Below are 24,413 nucleotides of genomic sequence, written 5' to 3'. Positions count from 1 at the left end.
GAATTAAAAAAGACAAGTGCCTGCCTATGACACAGAATTGCTTTGGAGGGGTTGGGGGGGGAGAGGCTTTTGCTGTTTACCTAATTATATCTTTCCCAATAGATCCCTGGCCGTTGGAATTTGAGAACTCTGACGAATGCCTCCAGCTGTTAATGCAATCCTTGGTTCTAGCAATCAGTGCTGTGGGGGAGGGGATGTTGGGGCATCCCTCTTTAAAATGTCGTAGCACTAATGAAGAGGGTCTAAATCCAGGGGGTTTTCCTTGTGCTGATCTGTTGCTTGCTCTTCCAGGTGGTATTTTGGCAAGATCACTCGCCGGGAGTCAGAGCGGCTCCTGCTCAATTCTGAGAACCCCCGAGGAACCTTCCTGGTCAGGGAGAGTGAAACCACCAAAGGTAACTGGATCCCCGGCAGGCGCTTAGGTCCATGGCGAAGGCCTATGGGGTGGTTAAGTCTAGGAGAACCATCCCTATACGGTGCTTCTGTCAGGATCTGGAGGCACAAGGCAGTGGGGTGGCCAGTCTGCTGGGTCCAGGCATCTCCCCAGGCTCTGCGCTTCCTCTCACAAAGATGGAATGAGGAGATGCTAGCTGGAGTTGCTGAGAAGCCCCCACTTCTCTATGTGCTCAACCTCTAAAGTGCCCCCTATCCTATACCTGTAGGGGCAGCCTGTCTGCAGTACACCCAGAACCCTTGTCCTGTACCAAGGTGACCCTTAATCGGTGACCACCTTACTTTTAACCCTTGCGCTTTTAATCTGTCCCTGCTCAGGCAGCCTGTTCCAATGGGCGGTTCCCCCCACTCTTTCCCCAGCCGATTGGCTGAGAGCTGGGTGGGATTGAAAAGTCTGGTGTAAACAGTCTCCGATCTTGTGCTCGCCTCTTTTATTTTTTTCCCCCTCCGGGAGAACTGTACAGAAACTGGGTCACTGAGCTGGGAATAGCTGGGTAACCAATGGCAACGGGGAACTCTGCCATTCCCTCCTTCCTGTAGTGCCAGGGGCTGTTGAGTTTGAGCTGCTTCATGGAGACTGTGTGAGGACCTGGCTGCGGGGCGGAGCAGGCTAGCCTATACCCGGGCAGCAGTGGCCTCTGCATCGGCAGAGAGCCTGGCTGTGAATTACATCTGCCCCTTGTGCTTGCTAAGATTTCATCAGCCTTGCTCTGACCTGGGTGCGCTCAGTGCAAGCAGCATAATTGCTCTGAGTCATACAGAGATTTAGATTTGGGGATGGGGTATTTAGTTAAGATAAGTGGGGAGGAGGGGCTGAACGTTGTGTCTCTGACATGAGTGAATTCTGGTGCTGTCTCCAAGCTGGTTTGGAGCATTCAATGCAAGGCCCCAAACAGCGCTCTGCATGCTGACGTGAGATGTTCTGAAGCTGGTGGGTGGAATGGTGAAGTTTAGGACTGGTATAAAAGGGGTATATAGTAACTTGCGTAGCAACCTCCCATCTAGATGGAGTCCCATGTGCTTCAGGTGGAGGCTCTGTCTGTGCTAGGAGCTGGACGTGTGATTCCTAGCTCACGTCGACATGCTCACCCTAGCTCTCATTGAGCTAGTGCGCTAGAAATAGTAGTGTAGCTGTGGAAGCACAAGCGAGCTGCCCTAAGTATGTACCCATGGGATCCGGAGCGGGTTTGTCGTCCTCGCAGCTAGCCCGTGCCACTGCTCATTGCTGCTTGTGCAACTGCAGCTAGCTCAACGGAGCTAGCATGAGTCTACCCAGAGAGTCTCGGAGTCTGGGTCAGACTCTGGCTTGTGGGGGGTCAGGTTACTGAATTAAAAATAATTGTGTAGACATGGGCTGGAACTTGGGCTCTGAAGCCCCACCCCCATCCCTAGGCTTCAAAGCCCGATCTCCCGCCAGAGCTGCAACATCTCCATGGCTTTTCTTAGTGTCATAGGCCAAGTCAGCCTAAGTATACCAGGCTCACTTCTCCCTCCTCTGTTGTGCACTCATCTTTGGGGTGGAAGGTGGCAATGCTACACAATCATCATGCTTGTAGTGCCTAGAGAACTTGCCCAAGTCCAGGGCTCTGTGGCAGGCATTGTACAAACAACATGGGAAGGCAGTCCTTCCCCACAAGAGTTTAGCCTTTAAAGAGATCAGAAGAAGGGAGATTATCCCCATTTTGCAGTCAGAACTGAGGCCAAGGGAGTTGATCAAGGTCACATGAGATGTCTGTGGCAGCTCAGTTCCTGGCTCTGCATCTCCCAAGTTCCAGGAAAACATGTTCAGGAGGGGAAGTTCAAACTAACTTTTCCCACTTCAACGACCGGGTGAACCTATGTGAACAGAGGGTCACCACCCAAATAAGGATTTGGCCAGGGCTCTAGGGCAGGGGTGGGCAAACTTTTTGGGCTGTGGGCCACATCTGGGTGGGGAAATTGTATGCAGGTCTGGGGCAGGGGGTTGGGGTGTGGGAGGGAGTGCAGGGTGTGGGAGGGGGTGCAGTGTGCAGGCAAGGGATTGGGACATAGGAGGGGTGCAGGAAGGGGCTCAGGGCAGGGGGTTGGGGTGCAGAGTGCAGGAAGGGGCTCAGGGCAGGGGGTTGGGGTGCAGGAGAGTGCTCAGGGCAGGGTTCGGGTGCAGGAGGGGTGAGGGGTGCAGCGGGGACTCAGGGCAGGGGGTTGGGGTGTAGGGGGCTTAGGGCAGGGAGTTGGGGGCAGGGTGCAGGAGGGGTTCGGGCTCCGACCCGGCGCCACTTACCTAAAGCGGCTCCAGGGTGGCAGCGGCACACGCCAGGGCAGGCTCCCTGCCTGCCATGGCCCCATGCTGTGCCGCTCCGCTCCGGGAACCCCAGGGACCACTGGAGGCAATCCCAAAGGCCGGATCCAAAGCCCTGAGGGGCCAGATCCAGCCCGTGGGCCATAGTTTGCCCACCCCTGCTCTTGGGAGTCTCTGTCTGTCTGACACTTGCTACAAAAAATCCATTTAAACCAATAAAAAGAGGAAGTCTGGAACATTTCACTGCTTGAGAGTTGTCTTGGTTTGGATTTGTGCTGAGGTGGATTTTCGATGCTTCACAATGGCACAAGTCTGTTTAGCGGGTTGCCAGTAGCTCACTAGGTCATGCAAGTTGCGAATTCTATTTTTTTGTGTGGAGGCCTCTTTGCCCTGAAACGAGTCCAAACCACTCCCTCGCCAGGACTGACCCTGCTTACCTGCCTAGAGTGCCCACATCTATTCTGGGTGCTGGTGGAGCCCCCATTTCCCCCTGACATTTAAAAATAGAAATAACACTTGCACACTCTCCCCTCTCAGGCCATAGGAGCAATAATAGCTTGATTAATTCATAGGCTTGTTTGTAGGAGTGTGTGAGAAGAAATGCAGGCACTGACTTTCTCCTGTCTGGGTGGGTTCTCCACCCCTGCTCTGCCCTGAGGCCCCACCCTTGCAAGACTCTCAATGAAGTTCCAGCTCCTGGAGTCATGTGGTGGTGTCTTTTTGTTTAAACATTTGTGGTTTTATTAGCCCTTCCTAGTTGTGGAGAAAAACTGGAAAATGTGATTCCTCTCCGCTCTACCTGTCCATCCACCCTCAAAGGTTCAAGAATCAGAAGGCATATAGATTTTTTGGTTCTTTTTATTTTTAAAATGTTATGGCTTGTGGGGGGAGCTGAGTCATCATTTTTGAACACTTGGGTCGGTGCTTCTGTTATTGAACAGGACACTGGTCAAATTTTGGCCCCAAATGGAGGTCTGGGAGCTCCTGAAAACACTTCATTAATTCTTGGAATCAGCATGATCTTTTTCTTTTTTTTTTTATTCCAGTGAAAACAGTTTATATGAATAAAGCACCAGCCATCCCCTGCAGAGTTGGCAGCCTAAACATGGCAGTGCTGGGCCAGTGCACGAAGAGCTGAGCTGGAGCCCCCACTGAGCTCCAGAATCCAATGCTCTCCAAAGCTGGAGGGGGTTGGGGTTTGGGGATTAATCTGGGCCCTTCCTTTGAGAAGCTGATGAAGAAAATTGAGATTGGCTTTAAACATGATTTTTAGCCTGAGGGGTCTGTCACACTCGTATCTAGCAATGACCCATCCGAGGTACTATGGCAGCGCAGCACATTCTTACTTCCTCTCAGAAAGGGGGGGGCTTGGAGCCCTCTGGTTGCTCGCTCTCCTCCCCACCCTTCCATCTCCCACAATCCAACTATTCCCCTCTTTGGTGATTGGCACTCGGCTGGTTTCTGCCTTGGCAGATTCCTCTTTTGTTGTTATCTGGAGCCTTTCCCAGTCGTGCATTTATCTTCGCTCCTCTCACATGGCTGCTTGCCCTGTTGCCAACCCAACCAGCACTAGCAAGACTCCAGGGGTCATGTTCCCTTTAGCCAGCCGTTTCCCCTCACTGCTTTGCTCCTGTAAGCCAGCAGGGAGTATTCCTATTCATACTGCATCCAGGAATCCCATAGCGAGGCACCTTTTTCCTCTTACCTTCATTTCCCCACAGGGAGGTGAGGGCAGGGCCAGCTGATCCTAGACACCTCACCAAAATCATGTGCATCTCCCTGTACATTCCACTGAAGAGCAATGTCCCCATTTCAAGGGAAGTGGCTGGTTTTGTGCCTGCCCTTTTGTGTACTCCTCATTTTGGTGCTACTCATTTAACGTTTCTTCCCCTCCACTCTCATTTTGATGCCTTGTTAAGCCAATCCAGTGAAACTGGAACAAAGATTACATGCTGTATGGGCCAGAGAAGTAGTCAGGGGTACACCTATATGAGTGGGTGTGATGGATATGTGTGATCTTGTCAGCTGTCTCTGGGGTGGAATATGCTATCTACGAACACCTTTCCTAAACTGCTGTACAGTATTGCTAGAAGTGAGGGAACAGTATCCAGGAGAAACTGCAGGGGGGAATTTAGGGAGGTGGAATGTAAACACTCGAATTGACACTTCTCCAAGACACTGAGGGTGATTGACCCCATCTTATACTGCCGTTGGATCTCCTGTGATGGCGTAATGCCGGGTCTTGTGTTTCATTCATGACATCTCTGACAAGCCCCACAGTGCGTCCTAGCACCACGTTGGGACACTGGCTTGGCACTGACAGGGCAGTGAATCACCAGCATCACTGCCTTAGTGTCTAGGTGTTCTGTGGCGGTCTCCCATCTCCACATATTCTCTTGATTCCCACACTGGTTAGCTTATGGCGCTTGACAGCCTCATTGCATGAACAAACATAGCTGGAGGCCACAACTGGAGTTGGCCTTGCCTGCTGCTTTGTTCAAAGGACATGGTGCCTCTACGCTTCGATTTCCCCCAACCCTCCCCATGGTCCTGCTGTGAAGTTGCCATCCTGTTGCACTGGCATGTCCAGAATCTCTTCCAGGGACACAGGATCAAGGCTTCCCAGTGGGATGGGACTGTCCGCAAGGCTGTGTATATTGCCATGCCCTGCGGCTGTACAGCACCAGGGAGAAAGCAATGTGCAGCTGTCACAACCAATAGTTGTTTGCATTGGTTCTCCCCTCGTCGTACTCTGTCACACTGGCTACCTTAGACCTGTTCAGCTTGTCCCAGTCTTTTGATGACACATCAACCGAGTTACGTCTCTAAAGAGCACGAGTGCCCCTGCCCAGGTCCCGACCCCACCATTCCCTTCCTATAAACCTCAGAGGAACGAGACATGCGCTTTTACTGTACCCCACTCAGTCATTTTCCCCCTGCTCTTGGAGTGTCCCCTCAAGGGCCCAGGCATAACTAGGGCAGGAGGACTGAGGTGCACTTGCTCTCCCCACAGGCGCCTACTGCCTCTCGGTCTCTGACTTTGACAATGCCAAGGGGCTCAACGTGAAACACTACAAGATCCGCAAGCTGGACAGCGGTGGCTTCTACATCACCTCTCGCACGCAGTTCAACAACCTGCAGCAGCTGGTGGCGTATTACTCCAGTAGGTGTCGTGAGATTGGTATTTGCGCCCTGTATTTGTACAGAATGCAGCTGAACCCATTCCCTGCCCTGCATTCCTTTAAGGCCTATGCAAAGTAAAGTGTAGCCAGGCCTGGGACAGCCACTCAGGAAAACCAGGGTCTGTGGGTTAGTAATGATGGAGGAGAGGGGGTATTGCCCCAAGAGTTGGGTTTGAAGGAGGGGAGAGGGGCTGCTGGAGGTTAGGACGAGTGTATGGGGCCTGTGGAACAGCCTGGTAAAAGCACAGCATTGAGAGTGGGAGAAGGAGATAGAGACATCCGAGGGGAGTGTACGGAGGCACAGAGATGTAGGCCTTGCATGTGAATTGAGGCTCTGTCTGTCTCCCTCTTGGCAATGAGGAGGGGGGAGAAGATTGGTGCAACTCCCTCAGTGGCTGCAGTGGTGGGACCCTAGTGTGGACAAGGCTTCTGCAGCTTCTGGTATTCAACACTGTGTCACTCTAGACTTGCTCTGATCAGGCTTTTTAGACAGGGCTGCTGACCTCTTCTATCTTAGTGCTTCCGTCCAAGCTACCACTGACGCAGCTGCACCATTGTTAGCAATGATGGGTAACTTTGCCAATAAAAAAATCCCCAGTGTAGAAAGCCCCAGGGCTGCATTGTGGTGGGGGTGAGAGGCCTGGGGTTGGCCCACAGCTTTTATTTTGGCAGGTCGAGCAATCAAAAAGAGAAGCCAAAAGTCTGTTTCCACTTCCCTGAAAACATACAGGATGCCAGAAGACTTGGTGATTTTAGATAGAAGGAGTAAATGTGAGGCTCCCTCCCCTCTAGCCCTTGTCTCCTAAGGAGATGGTGCATCTCAGCAGGGGAGACGGATACTAGATGTTAAGAGGGAAATTATTAAGAAAGGAAGACCGTTTTCTCCCTCCAATCTGCAATGCAGAGAACAACCCCCTAGAGACCTATGGCCTAAATGCCGTAGCAGGTAAGCAGTGAACAGCAGGCTCCATTTGAAGTGGGCAGGGGATGTTGTCTTCCACATGGATTGTAGCACCCTAGGCAAAAGGGTCCTAGGCACCCTTCCCACTGAAATAAAATGGACAAGAGCCAAATAATGGAATTTTAAGTAAGAAGGAAGGGGATGATGATCAGAACAGACTCTGCTGCTTTTGCGGCTGGCAGGACTTCCGGTGAAGATGCCGTCTACCTAAACTCCCCTGATGCCTGTCTATCTTCCCCCTTGCCAGAACATGCTGATGGCTTGTGCCACCGTCTCACAAACGTGTGCCCAACTGCCAAGCCCCAAACGCAAGGACTTGCTAAGGATGCTTGGGAAATCCCCAGGGAGTCTCTGCGGCTGGAGGTGAAACTGGGGCAAGGCTGCTTTGGAGAAGTGTGGATGGGTAAGCATTCCTCCAAACACACACGCCTGCGGCAGCGGCAGCAGGTGCCTGGGCCATGGAGTGTCTGCTCATCTTGACTTGTTAATGAGCCAGCTGGATTTGTGACAGCCAGAGCTGGATGAGAGAATAGGAATTTCAGCCTTTGTTATTCCTTGCAACAATTTGAGTAATCTCTCCTTCTTGGCTGGTGTCTCCCAGCTGGGTGGGAGTAGGGGTGCTCATTGGAGTGATGCAAAGCTTCCCCAGCGCTGAAAGTGCCCCCTCTGAGGGAGCGTCTCTGCCCACCAAACAGGCCGTATAAATGGGATGGGAGGGAATAACTTCTAGCACCGGCAGAGACCCATGGATTGCGGCCAGTGCACTGAGGACTGGCCAAGGAATGCTGATGTGTCAGAAGTCGGGTGGGGCGCGGTGAAGTCCACAGCTCTCCCTGTGCTAGTCAGGCTCATGCACTTGGGCTTCCACGCCTGGTACAGCATCATCCTTGCACATCCTGTTGATAGTGTGTCATGGCATAATCCGGCTGTGCCAGGGTGACTGGGTGCTGGGCACCACGCCCCTGAAGGCAGGGTGCTAGGTGAGTGCTTGTAAAGGCAGTGCCTAATCCACCAGGGGCTGCTTCATAAACTGTCTCTGGCTTCTGCTCCAGGGACCTGGAATGGCACCACCCGGGTGGCCATAAAGACTCTGAAACCTGGCACCATGTCTCCAGAGGCATTTCTGCAGGAGGCCCAGGTAATGAAGAAACTCCGTCATGAGAAGCTGGTTCAGCTGTATGCGGTGGTGTCAGAGGAGCCCATTTACATTGTAACTGAGTACATGAGCAAAGGTGAGTGCCTGGCACCCAGGGGATAGGGCTGGGGCAGTCATACGCTCTGATAACTGAGGAACTGCTTCCTGTTTGTAACTGAACCTACTGTGTGAGCAGAGAGAAGCGCGTAGGGCAAGCTGCACTGTCCACCGGCAGCAGCGAGATGCAGCCACCTAAGGGAGCTGGAAGGAATCTCTCCCCTAAAACCGATTCCATAGTGCTCCCATGCATGGAAAGCCGGATCCTAGTGGGCGGAGGTGGAGACCTAGCCAGCGGAGCAGTCTTACCCGTTCCTCCATAGGAGGCGCGTTGGAGATTTACCGGTGGCACCTGCCATTGGCAATGTGCCGTGTTCCCGACTAGAAGGGATAGAGTTAAGGGAGCTGGGGCCCACTAGAGCGCAGAGGGGTAAGGAGACGGCCTGCTTGGGAGCTGACTGGGGAGGGGGAGGGCACAGGTTGTGAAGAGGGGAATAACCACACCCAGTTCTGGGCCGGAACTTCCTGCCTTACAATGTTCCCACTCTGCTGCCCTCTCCTGGATGGAACCGGAGCTGCTCAATGTGTCATAGGCCCCATCCTGCTAACAGATTGGTCTTCACTCAGCGGGCAGGGGCCTGTGCTTTTTGGAGCAGGAGGATTTGGATTCCGTCCCTACTGTTGCCATGGCGTTCCAAGTGGATGTAGTGTAGAGCAATGAAATCCCAGGTGGCTGCAGGTTGGCTTAGCACAAGACTCCTCACCCCATCCCCTTCCCATCTCCTAACTCCAAGGGCAGCTGCATGAGGACACCTCTTTGCTATTCTGCTCAAACACCGTCAAGTGGCCAAGAGTCTGGTGTCTGCTCCTTCCTAACTGCAGCTGATGGTTGTGCCTTTCCCCCTAGGGAGCTTACTGGATTTCCTGAAGGGGGAGATGGGCAAGTATCTGCGGCTGCCCCAGCTGGTGGACATGGCAGCTCAGGTGGGTCTGGCTCAATGGAGAGCTGCAGTTTGAATTTCCCTTTTATTTTTTTTGGCTGCTGTGGCCCTTGGACTTCGGGCCTTCTCGTGCCTGGTCGGGGTAGGGTGTGGGGGTCCAGCTGCCAGAGAGGACAGGACTGTCATACCAGCCTTCACGAGTGCGATCCAAGGCCAACAGGAATCAACTAGCACCAAAGTGAAATGTCCTCCAGAGTTGGAGGCACTGCCTCAGACATCCTTGTCCTCTGAATTTGGGGTAACCTGATCCAAAGCCAGCAATCCCATGGGGGGCAGGGTGGGCGGGGAAGAGAGGAAGAATCTGTTCAGAATGGGAGGGCCTCTGTCCCACTTGCCCTTATCTCCTTTCTGTTTCTCTGCCACAATTGCGCTCTCAAGTGAGGCTTGGGAACTGGCTGGTCAGGGCACAGCCAGAGCCAGAAAGTGCTAGACTTTGGATCGCCTACCTTCTGGGGTCTTTGCCAGCAGCTGTTGGTGTTATGGCAACCTCCTTGGTGAAAGGTCAATAGCACCTGCCCTAAGCAGATTTATAGGGCTCTGGAGGGTCACAAAATTCAAGATGTACTCCGGAAAACTGAGGGATCCTGTGCTAGATCTGTAGCCCTGATTCTATGGCGCATACACGGGAACAAAAAGCAGCTATCGTCCTTAGCTTGGCTCCTGCCACTGGACCGGTCCTATCAGGTTTTACTGCCCTGACCTGGCTGCTATAGAAAAGGCCCCCAGCCTGGGGCTCTGTGCGGTATTTCACATAGAATCCCGGAAAAGAAAATCCCTCATCACTGCCAGGCTTTTGTTTCTCCCCCATCATTGTCTTATTTATGGCCACAAACCTGCATTGGCCTGATGAAGTGTTGCAAAATAACTCCAAGCCCCTTCCAAGTCCTATCAGCTCAGTGTGGCCCAGCCCCCGGGCTGATGTTGGGTTGCGACTTTACCGCCTCCATTCCACCTTAGCCAGAGCCTCCCAGGATGCAGCTGTAGTGCCAGCTGTTTACCATGCCCAAAGCGCAGCTGCAAGCAGCTCTGCATTCACATGAGCACGGTTGTGAGGTCTAGTGTTTGGGCAAACCGTGTCCTGTAGCATCTAATGTTCTCTGCACACTGTCCCATGTGTGGGCTACAGATCGCATCTGGAATGGCATATGTGGAGAGGATGAACTATGTCCATCGGGATCTCCGAGCTGCCAACATCCTGGTGGGGGAAAACCTGGTGTGCAAGGTAGCCGACTTTGGCTTGGCCCGGCTGATTGAGGACAATGAATACACGGCCAGGCAAGGTATGGGGAGTGGGAGGGTGCACATTGCCTTTACATGCAGGTGTCAAAGGAAGCTGTGGAAAATGGAAATGAGTGAGGCCCAAACTGCTTAGCATTGCAGAGCAGAGCAGGTGAGCGCAAGGTGGCACAAGCCATTGGTATGTGCTCCTAGGTTCAAGTCCAGCCCAGCCCAGCTCAGCTCAGGAATGACTCAAAATTGTTGCCTTCCAGCCACTGTTTGTGGGTCTGTCTGGTTCCCTGCAGACAGGCCCCCATGCTGCATAGATTGCCCCACTGGCACTGGTGGTCTCTGCAGAGGTGCCAAATACTTAAACAGGGCATGAAGGCTGAAGTAATCCCTTGCCCCAAGCCGGTGAGGGAGTCTGCACAGCTACAGCCCAGACTGTAGGTGTTGAGGGACACAGCTCTGCAGGGCTCTTGATCCAGCACTTCTCAGGAGTCTGCAGTCACACTCCTGTGCTTGGATGTGTATGGTGTGACCCTGCTGCTCCATATTGTGTACTTTTAAACCAGCACTTTAACTCCCTTTCACCTGCTTCTACCCACCCTTTCCCGCTGGTGCTATTGGAAAGTGAAGGGAATGGGACTTGGGACCCCATCTTATGCTTTTCAGACTTACTCCTGATGCAGGCTCTGTCCCCGCCTAGGTATGAAACTTAATAAGGTGCTTGCTGTCCCTGTAAGGAGTAAGGGGGGAAGCAATCACTGTCACTAGTGCCACGGAATGCAGATTGGGCAGGCATTACTTTTCTCTCTGGCTACTTCTGTAGCCTAGTCCTCTGAACGGAGGTCTGCAAGTCTGGCTGGTGAAACCTCCCACCTAGAGTATCTCTCAGCTCAGACCTGTTGCAAATCATTGTGGTGTCACTATCCCTCCGTTCTCCACATATAGGCTTCTCTAGTGGACATACAGGGTGATTGCATCTGAATCTTATTTTCTATCTCTGTTGCTTAGGTGCCAAGTTCCCCATTAAGTGGACAGCCCCGGAAGCTGCTTTGTATGGCAGGTTTACGATCAAGTCAGATGTCTGGTCCTTTGGAATCCTATTGACTGAGCTGACCACGAAGGGCAGAGTGCCATACCCAGGTAAGAGTAGGTACCGACTGTAGAGACCAGGAGATCCTATGCAGTAGCTGGGCACTGCAGGCTCTGATATCCGCTCTGGCTGTGGCAGATCCCAGCTGATCTATGGAGCAGTGTTTTGTCTAAGTTTCCATGGTGATTCCTAGGCTCATCTCCTTAATGGAGAAACTTGCTGTGGGGTTTCTGCCACTGATTAGGGATGGGGGTGGATAATAAGGCCTTCCCCATGGTGGGAAAGACTTGAGGGGATCTTGTACTTGGAAGAAGACGTTCTCTGAGCCTTGAGTGAAAACCCAGACCTCCTGCCTTAGATCAAATTCTCCTCCCATTCATGCTTGGAGTGAGTGACTGGCTGTATTTAGGGGCTGAGGAAGATCTAGCTAGCAGAAGATCAAGGTTCAGTTCCTAGCTCTGTCACAGACTAGCTACATGATCTTAGTCAAGTCAGCCAGCCCTGGTATGTCTCACTAGTCCCTCTCTTCGCTATCAGGTATGGTTAACCGTGAAGTGCTGGACCAGGTGGAACGTGGCTACCGGATGCCCTGTCCTCCAGAGTGCCCCGAATCGCTGCACGATCTGATGTGCCAGTGTTGGAGGAAGGACCCAGAGGAAAGGCCCACCTTCGAGTACCTGCAGGCTTTCTTGGAAGACTACTTCACGTCGACAGAGCCCCAGTACCAGCCAGGCGAGAACCTATAGACGTTGGGATGGCTCCTGGTGCCAAAGACCTTGCTCTCCTCCTGGTGTGTCCATGCACATGTCACAAGACACACGGCATCTCAGGAACTCCTTGCAGAGTCTGGTTCTGGTGACTAGCCCTTCTCTCAGAGGGTGGGACTGGGTGCTTTTTAGCCCCGCAAGGTGGAGGGGGGCTGGGTTCTCCTGATCACTAATTACTGATTTATGGTCTGTGTTTAACAAAGTGTGGTCATTTGACCTGGAGATGAGTCTGAAGGGAATTGGCTGTGTGCAGTAACTGGGGGTTGGAGAAGGAGCCTTTCCAGAAGAAAGCCAGGAGGGAAGGTTTGTGCAGAAGCTGGAGGGACCTTCAGGGGTCTTCCTCCTAGTAGTTCTGAAGTGCAATGAAAGGCATTAGACAACCTCTGTCTAACAATGACCTAAATTTCCTCACTGGAGCGCTTGGATCTGTTGGGACTGGATGCTAGTGCTACAGATGGACACCTTTCAATCTCCGATCATGCAGCTTCCAGCCGTTCTCTTTTTTCTTTTAAACCAGCACAAGGTTCCCCCATATCTCTCTGCTCCCTACACCTATTCCCAGAGCAGACTTGGCTGCAGTTCGCTACAGGAGTGTTTGTGATTTCAGACTGAGAGACTCTTCCAGAGAGGACATTCACATTTCAGTGCTTGCATGACTCGGTCTCCACTGCCCCATCCTGCTGGTGTACAGGGCTGTGGCACTGAGACACCAGCCCCCTTGCCTTGCTGCAGGTCCCAGGCACAAGTGAGTTTGGATCAGGGATGCTGACTGTGCCATATAGACCTGGAGGCTCTTGAGATGATTTTTCTCCCTGTGCGAAGTTCTACTGGAGAGCTAGAAGGACTTCATGGCTGAGTTGCACATGCAGCTGCATTGGGGTTCAGTGTTGCTACTCATGGTGCTAGTGACTTCTGACTTGTTTCAGGACCATGTTAGATCATGAGCTGCAGGTTTCTGTCTTCCAGTCTCCTCTGACCCAGCAAAGGGAACCTTTAATCTAGATGACTACTTCTTAGAGACACACTAAGGCAAATGCCAATGGGGCAGGATACCCCTCCTTTTTCCTATCCTTGCTGCCAATCCCCTATTGTTTTGAGGGGTATTCTTCAATGAAGTACCCCTGGTCTTCCAGCCAGCACCCTAAGCAGCACACGTGGAGAACACCTAGCCAGACCCTCCCTACTTCTCCTCATTCCACTCATTCAGTTACATCTTAGTTTACTCCAAGATTTATAGTGCCAGAGAAGCAGAGTCGGTCACTCTTGGGACACTTTGGTGTTCGTGTCAGCTCTGCCACAGTCAGGAAAGCCTCTGCCCAGCAAAGGGCTCTTTGTGTCTGAATCAAGGCCTGATGTGGAGCTAGCTTACCTAGGGAACTGGGGCCCTGGCCATGCCCCATTGTCTTATCCTCTGCAGGCTGCTGAGCTTGGGAGAATCCCGGGAGTGCATCACCCATTCCATGGGGGCATGGTTTCAAGAACTATTTATGGATGCATTCGGGACAGAGGTGAAGTCTCCATTCTGCCTGAGAGAAGAGGGGCCTTCCCCTCCATCTTCACTCCATAACAGGTCTTGAGCTACAGGGGGCATCACCTAAACTCCAGACCCTGCCTAAAAGTTAAAACTGTGGAGTCTCCTGCTTTAGCCCAGCTTCCATGGCTGTTTTCTCTGGGTGCAAGAGAGGGTCTGGGAAAGGGCTCCCATGGGGAGGATCACTAGTTCAGGGCTTCCACTCAACCCCATGCTTCAGCAGTTGGAGCTGAGATCTCTTGTAATCCTGGTGGGATCTTTGTACCTGCCCTGTGTGCAGCATGGTAAGGTAGGGAAGCAACCTCCTTGCCTCATGGTGTATTGGTGTCTGGCCTAGTTGTGCCCTTGTTGCAAGTTGGCCTCGGGCCCCTGAATGCAGAAATCCTGCAAAATCTCTATTCTAAGCCTTGGTAGGGAAAGGGAGGAGGAAGGGCCTGATTCCATGAGGTGCTAAGAGCCCTCACTTCCCACTGAAATCCTTGGGAGCTCAGGTTGCTCAGCATTCTGTGGGATTGGATCCTATGTACTTTCCTCAGCAAACAGCTTGTTGCTCCCAGTTAACGCTCTCTGATGGTGCATGAGTGGCTTCCATGCTTGTATTTATGCAGCCAGGTAACAGAGGCTGCCTTGACAGCAGCTAACACACATGTGGCTGGTTGTATTTTTCATCAGGCTTGTGAATAAATAGCAGACTTAAGTTTGCAAGCTTTGCCCTGTGTGTGTATAGTTATTAAAATCTCTAAGGAATCCCTTCTTACCAGATCATTGCTGATCATCTCTTCTCTCCTGCTGTCTGCTCAGGTGGAGAGATCCGGTGGAAGGCAGATTCAGACACCAGTTCTAGCTCAAGCTCCTGTCAATGAGAGTTTTCTGGTGACCCTTACCCTGATAGAGAAGCTAATAGGCCATTTACAGCCAAGTTAGTCATGGTGCAGGGGAGATTACAATAGCCACGGGTCAAGAGACAACTCTCTATCTGTTTTTAGCTGACAGGCAGATGGATGGATTGTATGCAGGGCAGTAAGAGCTGGGCTGGCCCAGCACTTGGATGCAGGTCGTTAGTTGCACTCTAGGACAACACTGCAAATGAATGATCTTGTCTCAGATTCTGGTCCCAAATGGACATGGGAGGACTGCTGTGCTGAGATCTACAGCGGGAAGTGTTAAATAGAGAACGAGCCTGGCCTTTCAGTGACCATGCTAAGCAAAAGGACCATTCTCTTCAGTGGTGGAAGGAGGGAGGGAACCTCAACTCTCGTTAACTCCAGAATGTCATGGGACTCCATCCCTGTCAGTAGGGTGCCCTCATGCAGCTGCGTGCTGGCAGCGTGCACCCCCGTGTTGGAGGTGAGGCCGAAGCACTGCCAAAGGAACAGTAGGCCCACTTCTCATTTGGCTGCAGAAGAAAGGCTCCGCGCTGCTTTTATCCTTCTTTGGGGTGGACATGGAATGTCCGAATGAGAGAGACAGGGAGGTGGAATAGCAAATGGTGCCCATGTGGGCAAAGTGTCATTAATGGGCAGGTGCTGTGCCAAAGACAGGAGAGAACGCGAGAGACACTGCCCCATCCTTGGCCTAGACAGCTGGCTGGTCTTCGGCCCAGATCTCCAAATGTGCCAGGCGAGGTCCCACCTGCTCCGTCCTTAAGGATTTCCTCATTCTAAATGAGTTCCAGTCATAAAGCCCCATGTAGTGTGGGCCCGTCCTTGGAGCAGGATTGAGATGTGCTTGGCCAACCTCTAGCAGGGAGGGTACTCGGTGGGGTGGCAGAAGGGGGCCGCAGGACTGCCCTCTCCTACGCCACATACAGGGGCTGGAAATGCTTCTGAGTTGACCATTTTCAATGACCAATCTCGCTCCTGCCTTCCCCTCATGATTGGTTCTCTGAACAAACCAGAAAACCCAAGCAGCCACCAAAGCCCTATTTCAATCACCTCTTTGTAGCAAAGTAACGCTGTTCAACTGGGGAAGCCCAGCGGCTTTCTGTGGGGTAATGGCTTCTTAAAAGGGAGAACGTCTAACGAGCTGTAAAATAGCCTGGTTTTGTACATAGCTCTCGGGTCGCCTGTTGAATTAGTTGCATGTGTTTTTTCTAAGGTAACGCTCGTGTCTGCAATTGGATGTAACTGGAATTCTTTGCCATTTGCCCGCAAGGCTTTGGTTATTGTCATCACTCGCTCGTTTTTGTCTGTATTTTTGGATGCTCTTCAGTGTGCCAAAAATCCCCACGGACCAAATCCCTTTGGCAATTGAGGGACCGTGCTCCAAGCCCAACTTGTGGCCCGCTTAGTCCATGCATTATTCAAAGAGTTTAGCTGTCCCAAACAGGTGCTGTCCTAAGTGCTTCCTTTAGGTGGCATCTGTCCTGTGGGGCGCTTCGGCACACTGGCTGAGAGTGAATCCTGACCCTCTGTTCTCCAGAATTGTAGGCTGGCATCATGGTTCGAAATGATCCATTCTGCCCAAGGCTGGGTTTGGTCTGGCTGAGATGCCCATTCTTGATGTGGAGGAGAACTTCTTTTTTGGGGAGTGGTAAGGAGTGCTGGGCAGGCACAAATCCTACCCCTACAGAAATGCCAGCTGGGGTGAGTGAAATCTCAGAAGCACATGGGATTTAAAAAAAAAAAAACCACCTTGAAAAGCAAGAGGCACAGCCATGCATGACATTGAAAGTGGAAGCAAGTGATTTGATTCTGATGTGCCGCCCCCAGTCCCTGACCACCCCAGCCTGTGGGATGGGGTCTGGAGCAAAATGGGTTTTGGTATTTTTCCATACATTTTCTTCCTCCATGGCCCTAATGCTTTTCCAATGTTGGGATTGTTCCCCATCTTTAGGGCAATTGAGCCAAACCACTCCCATGTGCCAGGTTCTTGTGTATCAGTCACAAGTTGCAGAAATATCTTAGCAGCAGTGGACAATCCCCAGGTGGAGCTAGCGGGGTGAGAGAAGTGTCATGGGGCATTCATGGAGATGACTGGCTGCGTGTGGGCTAAATCCTCCTTCCGCTGCCATCTGTGCCAAAACTCCTGTTGGTTTCAATGGGATCTGTCCTTCAGTCCCCTCTACCCCTGCCTGGTCATACTACAATGCAAGCAACCTTGGGAGATAGTCTAAAGGTGCTGCTATTTATAGATCATCTTTAACTCACGTATCTTGTCTGTATTGCTGATATGCCTTTGTGATTAAAAATCATTAGGGTCAGAAAATTAGGTGGAGTGTGACTCCACCCTGGCTTTGTAGACTCTTTTTTGAAGCTGCCTTCTCCTGGGCTCTTGCAGCCATGTACAGGCCCCACTGAAATCCAGGACACAACGCCCATTAACTGAAGTGGCCCCAGCCTTGGCCTCTCAGAATAAAACCCTCCCAGTTCAGCAGGGGAGAAGCAGGTGCAGAGGGATGCGATAATTGTGACTTCCCAACCTATCCCCTTAAATGTGGCTAGAAATCTAGCTTTACTGGCATTCTCTTCCAAACCTGGGCATGGTGGAAGGGGTGGTTCCTTTTCTCCCAGAGATGCTGTGACCCAAACAAGAATCTTCCTTTTAGGCTTTTTTTTTCTTTTGCTTTTTTTTTCCCCCCTAGGAGCTCAGGGAAAACGGGACTAATGAAAACTCAAACCCAGCCCTGCATCTCACTCTTATTTATTAAACCTGGTTCTCTCCCTCTCTCTCGAAAAGGCTGAGTTTCCACTCCTCTCCAAGAAAAGTTCCTACCTTTCTTGGTTAGAAGAAGGTTAATTTTCGGTAGTCTTTTAAATGAATTTTGGACTTGGACCTTTTAGTTTTTCTGCACAGCATAGAAGTTGCTGGGGCGAGATTGCTGCATTCATGAGCCGGGACTCTCGCTCCCTCTGTCAGGTTCTGTGTCTTTCTGCCTACGTTGAGCAGTTGAGAAATCCTCATTTCCAGCGAGATCAGGTTCCGGACCCCATTTTTTGTAATGCAGAGAAAGTGGGGGGGGGGGACACGACATTAAGCGTGTGTTGTGCCAGTGATGCTTGTATAATTGATATAACTTTCCACACCTACCGCCAAGAAGAAACCATTGCTCCAGAAACAAATACTGGAAGCCCAGCAGGCTGGTGGGAGCTGGGGCAGGGGAGGGGAGGCAACGGCAGCTGGACAGACCGAAAAGACTTTTTTTTTTTTTTTTCCCAATATGTACGTTTTTCAAAGAAAGATGGTGGACCAGAATGACTTGAACCCTGGTTGTTTCCAGCTCTGTCTGATTTTACCACAGCTGGTGTAGCAATAATGACTATTAATAATGTAAGTGAACACAGGATGCTCTCGTTCCCTGTCTTTGGCGAGCTTTGAAGAAGAATAGAGCAGGATTCCTTCAATTCTTTTTTTGTCCCAGGTTCAGAGTAAACCCTTCTCCATTGGGCATGATCTCGAGTGTGGTAGAGCAGGGTGATCCTCCTGTGTGTGGACATGACAGACCCTAGGTCCTCTCATATCTTAGGGCTGGGTACTGGTGTTGGAACTGACTAATAGCCTGGAGGCAGCAGGATGGGGAGACTGTCCTCTTGCACCAGTGTGTTTTGCCAATTTGACTTTTTAAGCCAATAAACTGAAGAGGAATCTCTTTACCTAATGAGTCTGATGCTCTTTTTGCATTGATTCAGGGAAATAAAGAACACCGTACAAGGTATTTTTCTGCTATTGTATCTTGTTAACAGTGTTTTGTAAAATCTCCGGCTGCTGACTATGCAGAGAACAAGGTGATCTGCCTCTCTTCCCTGCTCCCCCTACCTTTTGAGTGTCTAACTATCTAGTTCTTCCCCCCCCCCTCCTTTTTTTTTTTTTAAATAATAATAAAACTTTTTGGAAAAACCTCAAGTCCCCAGATTTGCGGAGGGGGGTTCTTTGAGACTCTGACATTGGTGTAAATACTTTGCAGTTTGTCTGATTAAACATACAGACCTCATTAAAAAACCGTTGTATCTTGTGTATGAATGAAAAGATCGGCTTTTTGTATGTGCACTAGTGGGTAGCTTTCTGTGCCAGTGCACGTCCTGTAACAAACATGAGCGCTGCCCTGTAATATCTGAGCACCTCTTGCAGATCTAGGGCCAGACTTTAGCTGGCACTCATTGGCATTCCTATTTATTGACTTCAATGGAGCTAGGATGCTTTACACTACTTGGGTAGCTGGCCTCTGGCCCACAATAGCGCTCTCTTTAGGTAACTTCATTCCCCTCCTCCCCCCCCTTCCTAAATCTATCAGCTTAAATTTTCAAGGCAGCGAGTTCTACCAGGCATTATACTACCCCGGCCCATCAGACTATTCAATCTAGCCAGTGCCCTTCTCAACAGCATGTCTCTAGCCAGCGACACTCAGCCCTATGGAATCCATCACAGTCTGCTGAGACAAGAACTCCTTCCTTGCAAATGAACCCGTCGGGGAGTGCACAGCCTTACTGAATCCCTCTGCCCTGCTAGGAACTGGCTTCCAGAAGGCATGCAAAAATTAACTCTGCTCTACCATATAATAGACAAGCTCCGTGCGTAAGTCCCTGAAGTCTACTAGCGGCAGAGCTGGGTTATTATGTACAAATACTAAAGCAGCTGGATCTACCAGCAAACTGAATCTCAATTCCTTTTGCTGCTCTACAGGAAAAAGGAGAGGGGCTGACTAGCACTGCTCCTACAAAACATGGTTTCTTTTTGTGTCATCTAAATGTTAATGCAGGTTGGAGCTGGACCTTAACACTAGTAGCTGCTTCATCCTGGATGCACAGCCTGCAGATAATCACATCCCTCACTGATTTATAGTTCTCCCAGCTGATAATGGGACATGGATGTACACTGAAGCTTTGGAAAGAAGCTGGAGCTTGATAGGGGAACCTTCCCTCCCCCGACACACTTGGATGGAGCTGGTTTTTCTTTAAAATAAACACAACATGCTTGATGTGCTCTGTGCCAGAGGCTCTTGCTGCTTATTTTAGCATCTCTTCCCATCTGCGTTATTTCTTCAGTGGGTGAGCGCAGGCCGTCCTGCTGGCCATGTCACAATAGAATGAAGTTGAAGGAATGATTGGTTTGCAGCTAACCTCCAGCTGCTGCTCCCTGTAGGACCCCACCAAGACTGCTGACTGAAGACAGCAAGTCACATGTATGTTAAAGTACACAAGGGGTTGGCTGTGCTGGGAGCAGATCTGTGCTACTTCTCTTGCTACATTAACTCATGCATCTAGTGGCTTTGTCCTGCCAGATAATAAGAGTCACGCTAGCCTGATCACAGCTGCATGTGAATTTTCCTGGCATGGAAAAGGGGGCTGGAGACATTGACTTTAGAAAGCGGGATCAATGGCAAAATTTATCAGTTTGCAGCAGTTGGGATCAGGTACTGACTGCTCCAAACAGATGAACTTTGCAGTTGACCCTGGTTTGGATGATCCTTAATCTTCACATGCAACTGCTTCATCAGTCTAGTGCAATTTACAGTAATGCCAGGGAAGGCGGAAGCTGGATGAGCCCTGATAGCATTTACATTTCTAGCAATTCAAGGTATTTCAGCTCTGATCTTTATTCCCTGAGTCATCTCCTGGATTTGCGCTGTTGCAAAGGCTTGGTGCATGTGCCTCTTGCATGCACTTGAAGGGGTGACCTAAAGCCTATGAATTTAGGGTTGCTAACCCTCCAGGGTTGGCCTGGAGTGTCCAGGAATTAAAGATTAATATTTAATTTAAAACTGTCATGTGCTAAAACCTCCAGGAATATGAGAATTGGCAACCCTACCTATGAGGGAAGGCATGTCCTCAGCTCTGCTTTGTTGTGAAAATCCCCATTTGGTTGGGGGGAGGTGTCATTGATGCAGTGCTCCCTGTTTGCTCTCCTGCTGCCCCCTGGTGGACTGATCATCATGAAAGCTAAGATTTTGTGAGGGGTATTTTTAGGAAAAGTCAGGGAGGGGATGCAGGCAGTAAACCATAAATCACAGCAGCCCAAGCCCCGCCCCCCGGGGCTGAAGTTGCGGAGGTCACGTAAAATCACAGAAGCCGTGACTGACTCGTAGCCTGACTTGTGGTCTGTGCAGGGCAGAAAAGGCTGGTGGTGCTCGGTGCAGAGCAGTCCATTTGCAGCCGTATGCTCTGGGCCTGAGACTCTGGACTCTCCTGATGTATCAGACTGTTGTGAAAACTACAGGTCTGCCAAGATGTTGCAGAGGAAGTTCCCCTCTGCCATTTCCCCCTCTAGGATCGTTCCTTGTGTATCCATCAACCAATGGGGCGGGACTCACACGTGGCTGTGTAATCCCGTAACAAGATTACCCTGGGCCAGGATGGCGGTGAGCTAATCTATGATATTGTACAATAAATCCTGGGATCCAATTACCTTCTGACAAGATAATGAGGCAGCGAGCCCAGCGATGGTTGCTCCAGGGGGGTTGTGCTAGTCACCCTATTGCCTGGACTTCCCTTCTGTTTTCCTTTGCTCCCCTCTCATCGGGTGTCCTTTAAGATGAGATGTTTGGGGGATCTTTTACCCACCAACAGGCTCCATTCTCTTGCCTCGCTCGGCAGTCCAGGTTGATACACTGTTTATGTTTCACTCCCACCAGCTAGCACCACCTTTTGCCTCCAGTTCAGCCTGTGACGTTTCCCATGGGGGGACTTGTACAGACCTTTTCTGAGGCCTGATGAGTGCTTAGCTGGCACCCTGTCCTCTGCAGTCCCTTCTCAGCCACACCAATACATCTAGCAGGGGAAGAAGGACCACCCATCGGGGAAACTCCTCTGACGAGCTGAGGCATTCCAGTAGCATGTTAATTAAATTGAACACATCTATGCTAATGGCTGGGATTGGGACCAACCCCCACGCCAAGACAAGGCTTTTCATTATGATTTCCTTAGCACTATGCAGGCTCCTTCCACTCACCGCAGCCTTTTTTGTGTGAATAAAACAAGATTCTAACTCTTAGCCCCGATCCCCCTTCCCTGCCGATCCCCCTTGTGTTTGCAGCACGCAGCCTACTGTGCTATGGACACAGAGATCCCCGTACTTGTGCCAGGGCCATCAGGGAGGGTGGCTAGCTGCAGGCTCCTGCTTTTATTTTCGGAGCCCCGCAATCACTGAATGGCTGCCAGGTCGGTTATTTGTTGCTTTTCCTTTAGCAGATTTGATATTTTCTTTTTCCCCCATGTGAATTTCAGGCTAGTGAGAGGAACCTGGGGACCTGATTCTGAGACCCCCCTTTCCAGCCCCAGAGCGGGGGGAGCCTAGGCAGTGGCAACCCAAGCTGACCTACACTCTGCCCACCTTACCCGTGTTCAGGAGGAGCATCTAGGGATAAGATGGAAGTCCAGGCTCTGCGGCCTGTCCAGTCCTCTGCCCCTCCTCCCAATGGTGCTTGCGGGGCTGCAGCTGTGGAGATGGTGGTGGATTTGAAAGGCTCCATGTCTCACAAGCTGGTTCCCACTTCCCCAGGGCGCCAGTCTGAGCTAGTCACAGCCATCGCTGCAACTGCACCAGTGTGAAGCCCTAGGGCCAACGGGCCAAGCTGCTGTTTGCACTGGTGCAGTTCACCCCCGCTTCAAGCTGGGGTAACTCTCATAAGAGCCACTAGCAGAACTAGATCTGCTTTGCTCCCAGTGCAGTCAGTGGCCACACTGCGGAAGGGCTGGGATCTGATCGCCTCTCCATGAGGGGTCTGCACCACTGCACCTGGACGTCGAGAAATCCCCCGGGCAGGGCAGGCCTGGCCTCCAACGGAAACATGTCAGAGCTTTCTCTCCCCTGAGCTAGCAACCTCGGGCCTGAGGAACTGTCTGAAGCAACCACCACATTTTTGTACAAAGAATCGCGGCTTCCCCATTTTCTCCTTATGCTGCGGCCCCGCCTTTGCTCAGTGGCACCCATAATGCAGTCAAGGCACTGGACCATGCTGCTCTCACCAGCAGCCAAGGGGCGCTCTCCTTCTCCTTAGCTTTTTCAGTGGCTGGGTTCTGTTCAGCTCAATGTGGGAGACCACTGAGAAAGGAAGAAGCATTTATGGATCTGGTTAAAGCCTCTAGCTACCCACTTGGCTTCCTTGGGGCCCAGGAGGGGGCGGGGTAGAGGGGCAGTTCTTTTACTTTTTGGGTGAGGTTATTCTTGCTGTGCCCGGACCCTGCGATTCTATCCCTGGCAAAGTTCTCACCCTGGCAAGGCAGCCAGGGATTCCCTGCAGCTTCCATTGTAACATATTAATGGCTCACGGAAATATTTCCGCAACAATCGTTGTACATTATAACAGCTAGTACTGGGGTCTGCTTGTTTATAGGCCTCTCCTCGCTGGGTAGTTCATGGAAAGGGATGGCATGACGGCTGTAATGGAAGTGGGGCTGGACAGTCAAAGCTTAGGGGGAAGGATGGGAAGCTGTTAGAGGCTTCTTACCATGGAGTTTCTGGGCTAACTACCTGGGCTCCTTCTGAGTCAATTACAGCTGTTGGTGACTAGCCTAGTCAGTCAAAAACCAGGAGCCATTTCCAAAACAAGAAATTGTTTTTCCACAACGAGGAAGCAAAACTTGTGGCTCTAGCAAGAGAAACAGCCGTTTGGATCCTGCCTCACGAGGGCCGGGTGGGGCCGGGAAGCAGGGCGGGGAGCGGGGAATGTTACTGCAGAGCGACCAAGAGTTAGAACCCAGCCACTAGGGACAGGTGCTAGGGACAGTGGAGAGAGCAAGAGGGAGACCAGTGGAAGGCAATTTTTGTGGCAGGAAGAGAGATGCCAGCAGGTCTGGGAGCAGGGAGATATGGGGGCTGGCAGACGGGAGCTGCTGACATTTTCTGACTGGAGCTGGGTTATGACCTGGGGAATTACCACCCTCCACCCCCACACCCCTTGCACATCCCAGCACCCCTGCCACCTTCCCTCCTACTGGTCTGCAGCCAGGGACAATGCTGAACAAGGTAGAATTGACACTAGCTGCCATTCCCTTCAGCCTAGGCCCTGCCTCCTCTCTAGCCCTTGGTAAGGGTTGGGAGATGGGGGGGTGGAAATCCTGGTTCAGTTCCTCTTGTGCTTGGCAAGAAGGGCTGTGAATAAGGGTCTACACTCTTTCACGTGAATACCCAAATCACTGAGAGCAGGGGTATGCTGTTATCGGGAGGAGGGTGCTTCATCTCTTATTGAAGCTGTCTCTCTTTAATAAAAAAAAATTACATATTCATTGGGCCACAGAGAGTGTAAGAATCCCTCTATAGTCCAGCATTTTGGGTACTCACCTAGACTATGGGCGCATTTGGGTCAAGCCCCCTGCTCTTTGTGGAGCTGGGATTTAAGCAGTGGTCTCTTCCATCTCAAGTGAATGATTTAACTGCTGCACTTTGAGGTTTTCTGAGGTGGGGCTCCCTCAGGCTTTCTTGTTGAAGCTGCTCCACTTTAATTAAAAAGAAAAGGAGGATTTGTGGCACCTTAGAGACTAACAAATTTATTTGAGCATAAGGCTTTTGTGAGCTGTTTATGCGAATACAGCCTAACACCGCTGCTACTCTGAAACCTGTCACTTTAACTAACTCGCCAAAGTGAGACGTAAATGTCAGATGCACTCTGTCGCCCAGTGGTTAGGGCCCTCCCCTGGGCTGTTAGTACCCTGGTTCAAGTCTTCCCTGTGCCTGATGAGAAGGGCTTGGAAGAGTGGTTTCCTTCTGTCTGGCCTGTTGATTCTGTTCCGCTTTAATAAACTATTAAAAGGCCAAAGCACGTTTTGAGTGTGACAACCCCTAGGTAGCATAGTGGTT

The 24,413-nt window shown here is 51.2% G+C and overlaps 1 protein-coding gene across 3 annotated transcripts in view; it reads left to right on the top strand.

The window, feature by feature from the left end:
* The window catches only part of SRC (SRC proto-oncogene, non-receptor tyrosine kinase), a 72,008-nt gene extending 53,734 nt beyond the window's left edge, over positions 1–18,274 (top strand). For all 3 annotated transcript variants that reach the window (XM_038369315.2, XM_038369317.2, XM_043495486.1), the window contains 8 exons: positions 292–395; positions 5,745–5,894; positions 7,122–7,277; positions 7,927–8,106; positions 8,974–9,050; positions 10,194–10,347; positions 11,303–11,434; positions 11,922–18,274. In XM_038369315.2, the coding sequence (XP_038225243.1) occupies positions 292–395; positions 5,745–5,894; positions 7,122–7,277; positions 7,927–8,106; positions 8,974–9,050; positions 10,194–10,347; positions 11,303–11,434; positions 11,922–12,130 (1,162 nt within the window). In that variant the 3' untranslated portion in view covers positions 12,131–18,274. The remainder of the gene's footprint in view (positions 1–291; positions 396–5,744; positions 5,895–7,121; positions 7,278–7,926; positions 8,107–8,973; positions 9,051–10,193; positions 10,348–11,302; positions 11,435–11,921) is intronic.
* Positions 18,275–24,413: the final 6,139 nt, after the last annotated feature.

Source organism: Dermochelys coriacea, chromosome 13, assembly GCF_009764565.3.
Source record: "Dermochelys coriacea isolate rDerCor1 chromosome 13, rDerCor1.pri.v4, whole genome shotgun sequence".
Taxonomy (NCBI): Eukaryota; Metazoa; Chordata; order Testudines; family Dermochelyidae; genus Dermochelys; species Dermochelys coriacea.
This window is presented reverse-complemented; position numbering and strand designations above follow the sequence as displayed.